Source organism: Amblyraja radiata, chromosome 11 (genome assembly GCF_010909765.2).
Source record: "Amblyraja radiata isolate CabotCenter1 chromosome 11, sAmbRad1.1.pri, whole genome shotgun sequence".
Classification (NCBI taxonomy): Eukaryota; Metazoa; Chordata; class Chondrichthyes; order Rajiformes; family Rajidae; genus Amblyraja; species Amblyraja radiata.
Genome location: NC_045966.1, coordinates 28,598,560 through 28,614,033, shown reverse-complemented (window position 1 = coordinate 28,614,033; position 15,474 = coordinate 28,598,560). Strand labels below are relative to the sequence as shown.

General features: G+C 43.5%; 1 protein-coding gene across 4 annotated transcripts in view; it reads left to right on the top strand.

Moving 5' to 3' along the window:
• The first annotated feature begins 4,072 nt into the window (after nucleotides 1-4,072).
• Nucleotides 4,073-15,474, top strand: part of LOC116978458 (SH3 domain and tetratricopeptide repeat-containing protein 2-like) — a 110,083-nt gene continuing 98,681 nt past the window's right edge. The window contains exons 1-5 of one of the 4 annotated variants that reach the window (XM_033029596.1): nucleotides 4,073-4,770; nucleotides 4,892-4,970; nucleotides 8,415-8,516; nucleotides 9,212-9,217; nucleotides 10,253-10,917. In XM_033029596.1, coding sequence (XP_032885487.1) covers nucleotides 10,791-10,917 — 127 coding nt within the window. In that variant the 5' untranslated portion in view covers nucleotides 4,073-4,770; nucleotides 4,892-4,970; nucleotides 8,415-8,516; nucleotides 9,212-9,217; nucleotides 10,253-10,790. Of the gene's footprint in view, nucleotides 4,771-4,891; nucleotides 4,971-5,917; nucleotides 6,287-8,414; nucleotides 8,517-9,211; nucleotides 9,218-10,252; nucleotides 10,918-15,474 lie in introns of those variants that run through there. The other 3 variants (XM_033029597.1, XM_033029595.1, XM_033029598.1) reach the window with 3 other exon arrangements.

Genomic DNA, 15,474 nt, shown 5'->3' with positions numbered 1-15,474 from the left:
CTAGCCTGGATTGGAGGATATTAGCTGTTTGGAGAGGTTGGACAAATTTGAATTGTTTTCTCTGGAGCATCAGAGGTTGAGGGGAGACCAGATAGAAGTATATCAAATAATGAGTGGCATAGAAAGGGTAAGACAGTCAGATCTTTTACCATTAAGCATAGGACGTAGAACAGTATAGCACAGCTTTGGCCCACAATGTTTGTACTCAGCATGACTGAAAAAGGGTTTTGACCCTAAATGTCACCCATTCCTTCTCTCCAGAGATGCTGTCTGTCCTGCTAAGTTACTCCAGCATTTTGTGTCTATCTATGATGTAATTTAAACTGATTTCATTTGCCTGTACATGATCCATATCCCTCTATTCTTTGCACTTCCATGTATCTATCCAAAAGCTTCTTAAACACGACTATCATATTTGCCTCCACAACCAACCCTGGCAATGTGTTCCATCCCTCCCACCACTCTGCAAAGAATAACTTGGCCTGCGGATCTCCATTAAACATTCCCACTCTTACCTTATAGCTATGCACTCTAGTGTTGGATAATTCCACCCGGGAAAAATGGTTCTAAGGTAGACAAAAATGTTGGAGAAACTCAGCAGGTGAGGCAGCATTTATGGAGCGAAGGAAACAGTCGACGTTTTGGGTCTTCAGACTGATGTGAGAGTGGAGGTGGGAAGAAGAAAGGAAGAGGCGGAGACAGTGGCTGAGGGAGAGCTGGGAAGGGGAGGAGAAAGCAGGGACTTCCTGAAATTAGAGAAGTCAATGTTCATACCGCTGGGGTATAAACTGCCCAATCGAAATTTGAGGTGCTGCTCCTCCAATTTACAGTGGGCCTCACTCTGGCCATGGAGGAGGCCCAGGACAGAAAGGTCGGATTCAGAATGGGAGGGGGAGTTGAAGTGCTGAGCCACCGGGAGATCAGGTTGGTTATTGCGAACCGAGCGGGGGTGTTGGGCGAAGCGATCGCCAAGCCTGCGCTTGGTCTCACCGATGTAGAGCCGCTGACAACTTGAGCAGCAAATTCAATAAATAAAGTTGGTGGAGTTGCAGGTGAACCTCTGCCGCATCTGGAAATACTGTTTGGGTCCTTGAATGGAGTCCAGGGGGGAGGTAAAGCAACAAGTGCAGCATTTCCTGCGGTTGCAAGGGAAAGTGCCAGGGGAGGGGGTGGTTTGGGTGGGAAGGGACAAATTCACCAGGGAGTTACGGAGGGAGCGGTCTCTGCAGAAAGCAGACAGGGGAGGAGATGGGAAGTTGTGGCCAGTGGTGGGATCCCGCGGTTGAAGCCATGGCCACGGTCTCCAGGAAAGGCCGTGCCACTCCATGATGTTAGGCGATGTTAGGAGGTGGCGAAAATGTCGGAGGATTATTTGTTGTTTGTGATGGCTGGTAGGGTGGAAGATGAGGACAAGGGGGACTCTGCCCTTGTTACGAGTGGGGGGGATGGGGAGTGAGAACAGAGTTATGGGTATAGAAGAGACCCTGGTGAGAGCCTCATCTACAGTAGAAGAGGGGAACCCCCTTTCCCTGAAGAATGAGGACATCTCCGATGCCCTGGTTTGGAACACCCTGGGTGCAGGTGCTGCGTAGACAGAGGAATTGGGAGTAGGGGATGGAGTCCTTACAGGAAGCAGGGTGGGAAGAAGTGTAGTCCAGATAGCCATGGGAGTCAGTGGGTTTATAGTAGATGCCAGTCAGTAGTCTATCACCTGCGATGGAGATAGTGAGGTCTAGAAATGGTAGGGAAATGTCGGAAATGGTCCAGGTGTATTTGAGCACCGGATGGAAATTAGTGGTGAAATGGATGATCAATGAGTCCTGCCCAACATCGTGGAGTGGCACGGCCTTTCCTGGAGACCGTGGTCATGGCTTCAACCGTGGGCATGGCACGGACTTACCATCTTGGAGCTTGCGATTCTTTTGCTGGGGATCGACTGTGGAGAGCTCCATCCGCAGGCCTGTGGACTTTAACATCGTGGAGCCCGCGGACGTGGTTAGAGACCAATTCGGGAGCCCCAAACCGCAGAGAGTTACAACCGTCCCGACGAGGGAGTTTCGTTCACCCCGACGCGAGGGCTTCGGATCGCCGGCTGCGGGAGCTTTGATTGCCCTGAATGCGGATGGATCGACAGCCCCGACTGCGAGAGAATAAAGAGGGAGAAGTTTGGACTTTACTGCCTTCCATCATAGTGAGGAATGTGGGGAGCCGCTGTGGTGGATGTTTAGGTTCACTTTTATTTTAAGTGGCTGTGTGTCTTGTTGCTTTTCACTTAGTGTTGCAGTATGGTAACTCAAATTTCACTGGACCGTAATTGGTACATGTGACAATAAACTGACCTTGAAACCTTGACCTTGAAACCTTAATGGGGCAACCAGAACCGCATGCGATACTTCAAATGCGACCCTAGCAACGAATGCAAGCATAGCATACGCCTTCTTTACCGCCCCAATCTACTTGTGCTGCCACGTTCTGTGAGCAATGAATTTGAACTACAGGATCCCTCTGCACATCATTGCGGTTAAGAGTCTTGCCTTTAACAGAATACTCTTCCCTGACATACAACCTCCCAAGATGTAACATCTCACATTTGCTCTGAATAAGCGTCACCTGCCATTTCTCCACCCATTTCTGCAGCTGATCAATATCCCACAGTTTCTTCTGATAGCCTTCCTCGCTGTCTGCAATTTCCACCAGTTTTGTGTTGTTGTCAGCAAAGTTACTCACCAACCCATCTATATTGTGGACCATATTTATGTCCAAGTCATTTATATCTATCAGGAGAGTGTGCAGAGGAGGCTTGCTGTTTGGATTGGAGGGTTGGGTAAACTATTTTTCTCTGGACGCTCAGAGGTTGTGTGGAGACTTGATAGACGTATACAAAATTATAACAGGCATAGCTTTAAGGTGCTAGGTGAGAAATGTGAAGATGTGCCAGACAAGCTTTTTGCACAGAGAATGGTGGATGCCTGGAATATGTTGCGAGGAGTGATCGTGGATGCAGATATCATAGTGGCTTTAAAGAGACTTTTAGATGGGCTGCTGGATATACATAGATACATAGAAAATAGGTGCAGGAGTAGGCCATTCGGCCCTTCGAGCCTGCACCGCCATTCAATATGATCATGGCTGATCATCCAACTCAGTATCCCGTACCTGCCTTCTCTCCATACCCCCTGATCTCTTTAGCCACAAGGGCCACATCTAACTCCCTCTTAAATATAGCCAATGAACTGGCCTCAGCTACCCTCTGTGGCAGAGAGTTCCAGAGATTCACCACTCTCTGTGTGAAAATGTGTCTTCTCATCTCGGTCCTAAAGGATTTCCCCCTTATCCTTAAGCTGTGACCCCTTGTCCTGGACTTCCCCAACATCGGGAACAATCTTCCTGCATCTAGCCTGTCCAACCCCATAAGAATTTTGTACGTTTCTATAAGATCCCCTCTCAATCTCCTAAATTCTAGCGAGTATAAGCCAAGTCTATCCAGTCTTTCTTCATATGAAAGTCCTGACGCAAGGAATGTAGGGATAGGGTTGTGGCTGATGAGGGGTCTCGACCCGAAACGTCACCTATTCCTTTACTCCAGAGATGCTGCCTGACCCACTGAGTTACTCCAGCATTTTCTGTATATCTTCGAAGAGTTTAGTTGAACCTGTCATCATATTCGGCCGGGTCATTGTGGGCCGAAGGGCCAGTTTATGTGGCTGACTATGTTGATAAACATAAACGGCAAGAATTATTGCTGAGGGGAGGGCACTATTAAAAACGCACGTCAACAAGTCGTGGGATTTTCCACGATTTCTCAGTGCAAGAGTGTGTTTAAACCTCAGTTATTCGTTCGATTACCTCCAAGTTTGCGTGTGGCGACATTGTGTTTTGCTGCCATTAATTTCACAAAACCTGCGCCATTGCAAGTGACCAAATATTTGCCAAGATATTAGCGTTACGGCCACTGGAATGAATCCCGTAGGCTGTGCAGAGCCGGAGGCGACATTGCGCCAGGCATTTGGTTTCAAGCGGTTACGTGTGGTCAGTCACATTAAAACATTCTCCAGGATAAGAAACGCAGGAAGCGAAACCTACCACTCTTAATCAACGTTTTAAATGTGCCAAATAAAGACTGCACCACATGCCCCAAATCCAGCCGTCTTTTCAGTAATGCCAGTGGGCGGGATGTGGAGGCTATTGAAGGGAGTATTAAAACTAAACTTTATTAAAGAGAGGATACGCATGTTTATTTTCACTTATTTTCCGTGTTGTGAAGCCTGTTCCCATTGCACTAACCGACTGCCAAGGCACAAGCCGGGGCAGTACCTAATTCAAGGTGAGATGACTCAACTGCAGAGATAGTGTAATTACGGCGTCTCAATGTAAACGAGGAAGAAGTTCAAATTGATGCATATTTTTAGACAGACTATAAAACCGCGCCGGGAGTGCGTGCCTGTGCACTTGTCTTCCGGTGTGCTGGGGCATTGGAGGTCGCCGCCTTCCCCAAACTCGTTGTGGGCGAGATAGCGAAGGTCGTTGAGTGAAAGTTCCTCCGTCCATTGCAACCGGAATCTCGGCGAATGCGGATCTGATATAACAGGAAGTTTGCTCGGATCACTGAAGGCGAGTTTTACTCGTTTACCTGTCGCCTGGAACGGTTCCAGCATCGCCCCACGCTCGGTGCATCTGCAGCTTTCTTCGAGCCGTGATACGAGGTGGATGGTTCTGCCTGCCGCAGCGCTCCCCAATTGTCTTCAGAAGGTCAGGCTGCGACGGACTGTAGTGAGTACATTACTCATCGCTCGCACCAAACAAGCCTTTCAGTAATCAACTTCCAAGTGTACCATTGTTTTGTTTTACAACCGACTGACTTCTAATTGTTTTGCTATTGCTGCATTCACAGACCATTGCAAATCTTTTGAACAGGGACTGCGCTTGGATCGGTTGACAGCTCCTCTGACTACGAGACCAAACTCCAACAGGTCGGTCCTCATTTTATTGCGAGATTTTAGTCATTAAAAAAAATATAAATCCGAGTAACGATGTTTTCCTGGACTCTGTCACATACTGATTTATCCCAGGAATGTTACTGTCCCCGGGGAAGCGATGGCTATATGGTGTCTTTTTCTGTTAACCAGTTCTCAAGTCTGGGGTTTGGGGGTAATCAGGAGGAGGGAAGCATCATATCCCCAAGCCCAATTTTGCCTTCACCAAGTTGTATACAGTCACTGGATAACCACGAGGAATGTTGTCCTCCCCCACCCCACAACCCCCCCCCCCTCCGTTCTTTCATGGGGGGGGGGGGGGGGGCGTGTAACAAATAGGCTTTGTTTCTTTTGATTTAATGATATCTCATCTAGAACACAGAGTAGAAAAATACTGCCTGCCAGGTGCCTCCAACCTGCCCCACCATTCAGTATCATTATAAATTATCTGTGTTGGCTCTACTGTGGGCAGTTATATATCCCTCATTTCCTTAATCTCTGAAATGTTTATCAATCTCTACATTAAATATATTTAATGTTCTGCCCTCTGGGGCAGAGATTTTCAGACAGCCACTACATTTTCAAAGAAGACATTTCTCTGCACTCATGGTTTTGAATTACACCCAACCTGCCTGACTCCATTATCATTCCCCATATCTGGCACAACCCTTGATTGAGACCCTGATTCAACTTTAGACTGGTGTCATTGTCTACTACACTGCTCTTCATATCTTCACCGTCATCAGATTTCTGAAGGTGCCATCTTCAACAGATGCTTTTGATAATGTAATTTTCCCCTCATTCATCGTTTTACCTCCATTATAGTTAACAGGCATTTGAGCATGAAAATAACAAAAACACCACTGGAGATGTTCTAAATGTTCTACAGATCTAGCCTCATCTGTGAGAAGAGAAACAGAGTCAACACTTCAGGTCAAAGACATTTTGTCAAAACTAGGGTCAGTTTATCTGCTCCATTTCTCCCCTTGCCTCCTCTCCTAGCCATAAGATATGAAGTCTTGCATGATCATTTTCCATCTCTCCTGCCTCTAGGTTGTCCTTTGTAATTTCAGACATCTTCAATGTGAGGCCACCTCCAGACATATCTTCCACTCCAGTCCATTTCTCATGGCACCTTCCCATTCAACCACAGATGATACAACACCTACTTATTTATCCTCTTCTCATCATCATCCAAGAAAGAATGGCCTCTACCCGGAATGTCACCTGTTCCTTTTGTTGAGAGGTGCTGCTTGACCTGCTGAGTTACTCCAGCATTTTGTGTCGATCTTTGACCTAAACACTCCTTCCAGGTGAATTAGCAATTTACTTTTATTACTTCCAATTTAACATATTTCATTGCATGCACATGTGTGTTCCCTTTTATATTAGGAAACCAAATGTAGATTGGATGGCTAATTGTGGAAGATATGGTTTAATCTTCAAAGTGTCTAACAATGCTTCTTAAAAAACTTTTCTTTCACACTTATTTTGTTCCCAATTCATCAACTTTCATTATTTTTCTCTCCATGACATCACTTGAATTGTTTAGTATTCTTAAGGGCCTGTTCCACTTGGGCGTCATTTGCGCGTAATTTACGCGACATCATTTACGCGTCATGGCGCGTATTACACACGCATGGTGCGTGGTGACGTAGGCAGTGACGCGCGGTTGCATGAGGCGCCTCAGGATTTTGGGATGTACAAAATCTTTGCACGCCATCTGCGTGACATGCAAATGACGCCCAAGTGGGATAGGCCCTTTAGCATTTTAGATTTTGTTTAAAGCAAAAAACAAATGCCACTTTATGTCAAGTGATAAGTTTCTCGCTTTTGTTAATCTCATGACCAGCGGTTAATTTAGCATGAAATTTGCAAGTTTGGATGGCCACTTCACTGCTTCAATGATTCTGCATGGATTCCTACATGACCCATATATGAGAATGGAAAGGGCAATTGCCCACAATGTGGTGGATTATCTGAATATCTTCTTTGCATTCTCATGAGAGGTGTCTAGCATCATCATGTTCACCAGTAATAGGAGCAGAATTAAAGCATTCAGCACATCAAGTCTACTCCGCCATTCAATCATGGCTGATCTATCAATCCCTCTCAACCCCATTCTCCTGCCTTCTACCCGTAACCCCTGACATCCGTACTAACCATTCATTTGTCTAGATTTATCAAAGGAAGTCTAATGCAGTTATGACAGTGCCATGGTTAAAAGCAGGTTAACTAATTATCCATCTACTTATTTGTGGCAGATTGCTGTGAACAAATGGTTGCTCCATTTGCTTACTTGATAACAATGACAACATTTCAATAAAGAAAACTCAACTCAACTTGAATGGCCTTTGAAACATCTTTTGAAATGTGAAAATTACTTATAAATTCAAGGTTTAATATATAGAACAGTAAATGCTGCACATGCTCTTGCTAATCTTGTATGTTGTGTACATAGTATAGTGGGACTGCAGTAAAACCTGAATATATTTCTGCATTCACCATTTTTTTTTGATTTGCAGCATATTATCAACTGATTTACACTATTCAAAATGCAGTATTTGGTCCGATTTTTGCCAATTTATTTAGAATTTTGGGCTGGAGTATTTATTTTTAGACTGAGATAAAGCCTTATTCTGTGCTGCAGAGGATAACGGAATCTTTGTATGGGAGTGTACAGTTGAATTTCATTTCTGTGGATGATTTAAAATTGGAAAGCCTTGATGTACACATGACTTTGAAACGTTCCAAAACTAATTTTATTTTAGCGGTTTCTATATTGGTCTGATGTCCTCAATATATGAACCTGAAACATTTGCAAGTTTTTTTTCCGTCTGCATCATTTTGCTTTGGGATTTCTAGTCAAACTGCTGATTACTTTTATAAGCACACTGATGGTGTGTGTGCACAATCAAATCAAATCACAATCAAAATCAAGTTGGTTTTCCACTTCAATTTCATTTGTAGTTTCTATGTGAAATGTTTAAGTTTTTATGTGCGATGCTCCGGTATTCCCTGAAAAAAGTCTTCTCATTTTGCTCTGTACAATTTGTTGCTTTGCATGATGACAATCAAGGATGATGATGATGATGATGATAATAATGGTAGTTATTTGTGCTAAAAGAGAACATTACCAATAAAATAGAAGTAATAATATTTGATATACTTTATAACTTAGTTAACTATTAATTTGCTATCAAGCTGAGTAACAGGGCTATTTTCATTGATTTGAAGTGCCCTTGAGGAAAATTTTGTCCAACTTCACCGTGAGCAATATTCATGTCATTTCTTCAATTCATCATTGGCCATTTTCTTATTGTTGAGCCATTTCAGTAAGTGAATTACAGTACTCCAAAGACAAACTACAAGTTTTCTTTCCATGTTCTACTATGCTGCACAAATTTAGAAGTATAATCCTTGTATTGGTTTGCAATGCAGGCACTGTTGAAAACCAAAACACGTCTATGTACTACTACAAGGCACATCAGCTGGAAGAGTTGCATTGAATGATGGGTGGATTTCACCATTTCATTTACTGAGGTAAGCCACTTTGAATCTCTACAAAATCTTTTTCCTGGTGAGACACATTTTTTAAATGAATGTAAGTAGTTTTGAGTAAAACTACCTGTTGTGAGCAGATGTAATTTACCACGTGGAAATGTTCTGCTCTTTCTCCACCCTTTCTACAAATAAACTAGAAATGAAACAAATTCGCATTGATGTACGTGGAATTTTGACTTGACCTGTTTTTAATCATGAAGTACAGTTTTTAGCTGTGTGTGCCAGGGAGAGGAAAAGGGAGAAAAATAGCAACTTGGGACAAACTTGTTATTTCACTTGTGCCAACTGCAAATGCTACTTGGCAGTGTAACATAGAAACATAGAAATTAGGTGCAGGAGTAGGCCATTCGGCCCTTCGAGCCTGCACCGCCATTCAATATGATCATGGCTGATCATCCAACTCAGTATCCCGTACCTGCCTTCTCTCCATGCCCTCTGATCCCTTTAGCCACAAGGGCCACATCTAACTCCCTCTTAAATATAGCCAATGAACTGGCCTCAACTACCCTCTGTGGCAGAGAGTTCCAGAGATTCACCACTCTCTGTGTGAAAAACGTTTTTCGCATCTCGGTTTTAAAGGATTTCCCCCTTATCCTTAAGCTGTGACCCCTTGTCCTGGACTTCCCCAACATTGGGAACAATCTTCCTGCATCTAGCCTGTCCAACCCCTTAAGAATTTTGTAAGTTTTTATAAGATCCCCTCTCAATCTCCTAAATTCTAGAGAGTATAAACCAAGTCTATCCAGTCTTTCTTCATAAGACAGTCCCATAGAAACAGAGCCCATGAGACGAAGGGAAACGTTTGACCACAATGAATAAACATATGAACTCAAGGTTTCTTATTAGTGGTCATATGATTCAATGCCTATAAGCATTCAAAGAAAAATAGTCATATTAGTTCAGTTTTATTTGGTTATTGGTTGTACTTCTGGGAAAAATGCAAAACCTCAAGTTGCAAAATACAGCACATATTTTGCAACTAAAGTAGGGTTTGCACACTTGGGTAATGGTGCTTTATCAGGGAAACACTTTTGCACAACACATAATTAAAAATTACTCTTCTCAATAAGCCAAGGGAATATTTTAAAATGTGGAGTTTTTGGAACAAGAATGGTAAATCTGTGCTTTGTTATGAATGGTTCCTGCCTTGCTTACACACCCTCTGAACAAGTGATTACTGTGGTAGGCATCAGCTTTCTTTTTTCCCACAACTTCTCTGGGCATGGACTGTCTTTCGGCGATTCATAATTTTGTCTGCCTTGTTTCTCCTACAAAACAGAGATTATGCTGAAGATATTCTTCCACATCTCTGCAACCATTTGGCTACTGGTCAAATATTTTAGCTTTTGAACACCAAATAACTATGAGGAAATAATTTTTAAATAAGGCAGATAGCTATCTGTTGCTGAAGCAGAAAAATGCGAGTGAACCTGATATTTGGAGCAACCTACCCAGATCTGCCGCAAATATTTAAGAAGGAACTGCAGATGCTGGAAAATCGAAGGTAGATAAAAGTGCTGGAGAAAGTCAGCGGGTGCAGCAGCATCTATGGAACAAAAGAAATAGGCAACGTTTCGGCCCAAAACGTTGCCTATTTCCTTCGCTCCATAGATGCTGCTGCACCCGCTGACTTTCTCCAGCACTTTTGTCTACCTGCCGCAAATAGTAAAGATACGTCATTAGTAATTATGTCATCTGTTTGGTTTTTTTTGCAGATTTTGTATTGATTAACACAATGGCATCCGATGCAAATTGATGGAAAAGAATGCTTTTGACATGAAGTTAGAAGAACAAAGACGATTTTTGTACATATTGTACAGGATTGTAACAAAGTGACTGAGAACGGAAGTTTGAAGACCAACACTTCAGGCTAAGAAATAACATTTGGAAAAGCTGACTTTCTCCTTTAAATATTTCAAGAATCTAACTGCCGGCTTCTGGCACAGGGACAACATTTTACTGAACATACAGATGATTTGTAATAGAATCCTCTTAAATCTTTATGGTCAAATAGCCTGATAAACACAGCAATGGGAGTAAACTAAGTTGTGTATTTCTTTTGGTCAATAGTCTCGATTTATAAAATAGAAAGCCTGACACCTCATGGACTTGAAACTGCTGGTACTGCAATTATAAAACTGCAATTTAGATGTTGTGGATTCAGCTGAAGAGGAAAAGTGAACAAAGGGCTGCAACAATAGTTTGGAACTGCTACCAGGAACTGCAAGATACACAGATCCGCTCAGTGACGGAATGCTAAACTACAGCACACGACTGAACAGCACCAAAGCAGAGGAGGAGAGCGACTGTGAAGTTGGTAGCAGCAGACTTGTCGGGCATGAGGAAAACAGCATCGGCCCAGCCACTGCAGTAAATATGGGTACGTGACCAAATTTAATTCCATTAAATCATTGCAAATAACAGAGAGAAATAAAATTGCCTTGAAGGAAAAGTCAGTGATCAGGTAATGGTAAAATTCCTTTGACACAACATTTATTAACAAAATGAGAGTACAGTGCAATGAGATTAATGTTAAATACTGAACTTGATGAAAAGAAAATTGTATTTGTATAATAAGCATAAAAATAACTAAATTGTTTTACCTAAGCTACTAATATGTTAATTTTATTTTGCCATTTTAATTATATTTGACAATATTTCTAATATTTTATATTGTAGTAGTGTATTGGTCTATAAATCACCTATTCTCAAATTTTATTTTGAAAACAAAGACCATTTCATCTTCGAGTGTATTCCTGGTTATTAAAATATTGATTTAATATTAGAATTGAGGTTTTGAATTAGATAAATATGTTAAATATGTTGTCAATGTTATTATTTTTTGTCTATAGCAGATCTTACAGCAGGGTGAATTCGGGAACTTGTGTTTTAAGTCAGAAGCCTTGCTCAGAGAATGTAGGTCAGATAATCGCTGCTGAATGTGTCACTAATCTTGGCAGAATGAAAGTAAGAGCATGTTAGGCAGCCCTGTATTGCACCATGCAGGGCATGTAGAAGACCGCAGGATTTTAAACTCATCAGGAGGCCAAGGAATTTCAGTGTTATAGGGTACAAATGTATGTGTGTATCCATAATCTCAGATTCACTTTTCAGAGGATCATTCAGGGAACATGTGCCCTTGTTTGCCTCTAAGCCTGACCCCAACTTGCACATGTTAACGCAACATGATATTCAGTTTAGTTTAGTGTAGAGATACAGTGCAGAAACAGGCTACACTCTGCGGCGACTACACTATCCCCATACACAAGCACTATCCGACACATTAGGGAAAATGTACAATTTTTACCAAAGCCAAATTAACCTACAAATCTGTACGCCTTTGGAGTGCGGGAGGAAACCGGAGCACCCTGGGAAAATCCCACGGTGTCATGACGAAAAAGTACAAACTCCATACAGACAAGCACCTCGATCAAACGTGGGTCCGTAGCACTGTAAGGCATCAACTCTACCACTGTGCAGCCATGCCGCCCCTATTAAGAATACGATTGTTGGTGGGATATTCTTCAATGCTCCATTATTTTCTGTACTCACTTAGCAATCTCACTATCAAATGTTGTACAATTAGAATTGGAGAAGCCAAGGGAAACAAATAAAAGCTCTGGAAGTGCTTTTATCTTTGCTGTTGTTGACTTCAATGCTCTTGTTGAGATTGAATCATATTGATTAGAAGACAGAAAACAATTTAGCTTTTGTTTAATTATTGATTAATGAAAAGGTAGAGAAAAAAATAGGTTAATCAGAAGTTAACCATTCTTCTTGCATCTGTTCTAATCCTTTAGATTGTTTTAGATCTACTCTAACCTCATCTGGTGTTCCGGATGTGACCACTTTTGCAGCAGCAAAATCAAGTGTAGACTCGGTGATTATTGAGTTTGATTCTCCAAGGCCTATTGGATTTCTTGGTTGCGAACCATTTAAACTCCTCTTACCATTCGCACACTGATCTCTCTGTCCTGGGTCTTCTCCAGTGCCAGAATGAGGCCTCACACAGGAACAACGCCATGTATTCTGCCTGTGTGGCCTTATAACCCAACGATATGAACATTGCATTCTCCAATTTGGACTTCTCCATGTCCACTTGGACTCGCACCCATTTCACTCCCCTCCATCCCCCGCCCTTCTCCTTCCACCTACATTCTTTCCTCTGGCTTCACGATTCACAACACTTCCATCCTTATCTCACACCTTTTGCCATTTCATCTCAGAATCTTTGTCCAGCCATCTGCCTATCAAAATCCTTACTTACCTGTATCCATCTATCACTTGCCAGGTTTTATCCTTGTCCTCCTTTCTTCCAGCTTTCTTCCCCCACCCCCACTGCATTCAGTCTGAAGATCAGTTTTAACCCAAAATATCACCTATCCATTTTCTCCAGAGATGCTGCTTGACCCATTGAGTTACTCCAGCACTTTGTCTTTTTTTAATTAATCCTTTACCCACTTAATATTACTTTTTTATTGTTGATTTTAAATTGCCTCAAAAGTTGATGGCCTCAGTTTAGGATTCAGCATTGTAAGGTGGAGTGGTCATTTAGAGGCCTGGATCAACAACCCAGAGGTTTGAGTTCAGACCCCACCATGGGAGCATCTAAATTTAGTTCATGGCCCGGAATCCATACTGTAAAAATAATGCTAGTCGTCAGTAATGACCACTGAGTTTTATTTCTAAAAAATCCTCTCTGCCAAGTCCTTAAAAATTCTTTACTTGTACAAGACCTTCCTGATATTTATAGGCGTTCTCTACTGTTGATCCAGGCAATGCTAATTGGTTTTGTGTGGGACACATCCATACTTTCTGGCCATCAGATTGAAACTATCCTGGGTTTACTCCCAAGGATTTAGAACTATTAATTAGAGTCATAGTGTGGAAACAGGCCTTTCGGCCCAACTTGCCCACACCAGCTAACATGTCCCAGCTACACTAGTCCCACCTGCCCACATTTGGTCTATATCCCTCCAAACCTGTCCTATCCATGTACCTGTCTAACTGTTTCTTAAACGGTGTGATAGTCCCTGCCTCAACAACCTCTTCTGACAGCTTGTCCCATAATTCCACCATCCTTTGTGTGAAAAAGTTACCACTCAGATTCTTATTAAATATTTTCCCCTTCACCTCAAACTTATGTCCTCTGGTCCTTGATGGATCTACTCTGGACAAGAGACTCTGTGCATCTAGCCAATCTATTCACTTCATGATTTATTGATGAATTATTAATATATACTTTCTGCCATTTCAATTACTTATAAAGGATCTTGAATTTGCAGAATATGAATCACAGGAGTGAGTTCACTTGCCTCTGCATGGTCCGTTATAACAAGGGTTTACTGTACATTTAAGCAAGGCAGACCTGTGAGTTTTAATTGTAAAGAATTACGAGTCATTTGGATAACCATTGAAATATTTATTCTACAAAATATTGAAAGGAAAGAAGGTAGCAAATAACGCAGCTTTGAGTACTTGAGTTGTTTAAATACTTTAGTGTTATGTAATGTTGCAATTTGCTGGCATTGATTATTGATCAGCTTGGGGGTGGAGCCTCATCATCTGCCATGGCCTTTCAAGGCTCCCGTGGGTAGTTATAGTGCTCTGCAAGGCCTCCACTATCTGCTGAGAACTGCCAAGGGACTGTACCTGGAAATGTGCTGCTTGAAAGTGTATCTTTGGCATCATATTAATGAGCCAAGGTCTTCCCATTGCTCATTGTTGCCGTGTTGATATTGCTTCTAAATTGAACTCGTATCTCAGCATATCAAAAAAAAGACTTTCCTTTTAACAGTGCCACTACTGATAACAAACAAAAAGTTATTTGTCTGGCCTCCATTACATTCTTTCCAGTTCTTCCGAAAGCAAGTGTGTACAGGTGCACAACCTTTTATCCGAACATCCAAATAACGAAATCCTCCGAATAGCGGACATTTTTTCGGTCCTTGAAGAAAGGTCCTTGAAGACGTTCACCGAGGGCGGCCCGCAGAGGTGACAGCGGAACCTCCGGTCGGTCTTCGAAGAAAGGGGAATTAAATCCCCATTCATAAAAGAGAAGGTGAGGGTATATTGCGCTGGAGGGTTAATAATTGACAATCTGCTGCTGCCTGCCCGCTGAGTTAAAAAGTTCCCACGGTAGACTCACGATACACAGTGTATCATGAGTCTTGCGTGGGAACTTTTTAACTCAGCGGGCAGGCAGCAGCAGATTGTCGCTCCCTTCAGTTTCACCTCACCTACACCCCTCTGCTTCCCGGCCATGTGTGTGACCCCTTCCCTCCCCTCTCCAGCTCCCCGCCCATTGCACCGGTGCGGGGGCTTTGCACTGTCTTCACGTCGGCGATGCCAGCAGGTCAGTGCCAGTCACCGGAGACGTCAGGACCAACGGGACACCGATCCCCAGGCCCACTGCAAGCACGGTGATCCCAGAGACTCACAGCCAGCAGCAGATCTAGCCCAGCCCCGCTCCAACTCCAGAGGAACCCGGGTTGCGGATGAGGGGGCGCAGCTCGGGCTGTGGGCGAACTGCCACTTGTCGCTGTAGCGGCCCATCGGGGAGCGGGTTCCTGTTGGTCCTGACGTCTCCGGCCACCCCCCTGGACAGGAGCTGAGAGACGTCAGGACCACCAGAAGCCGCTCCCCGATGGGCCGCTACGGCGACAAGTGGCAGTTCGCCCACAGCCCGAGCTGCGCCCCCTCATCAGGACACCGACCCCCAGGCCCACTGCAAGCACGGAGATCCCAGATCAGCAACTCCAGCCCAGCCCTGCTCCAACTCCAGAGGAACACGCTCCCCATAGGGGCAGAAGCTGATGGTGTGCAAGGTACGTCTTGTTCTTGGGGTGGCGCAGCTCGGGCTGTGGGCGAACTGCCACTTGTCGCCGTAGCGGCCCATCGGGGAGCGGATTCCTCTGGAGTTGGAGGGACAGGGAGA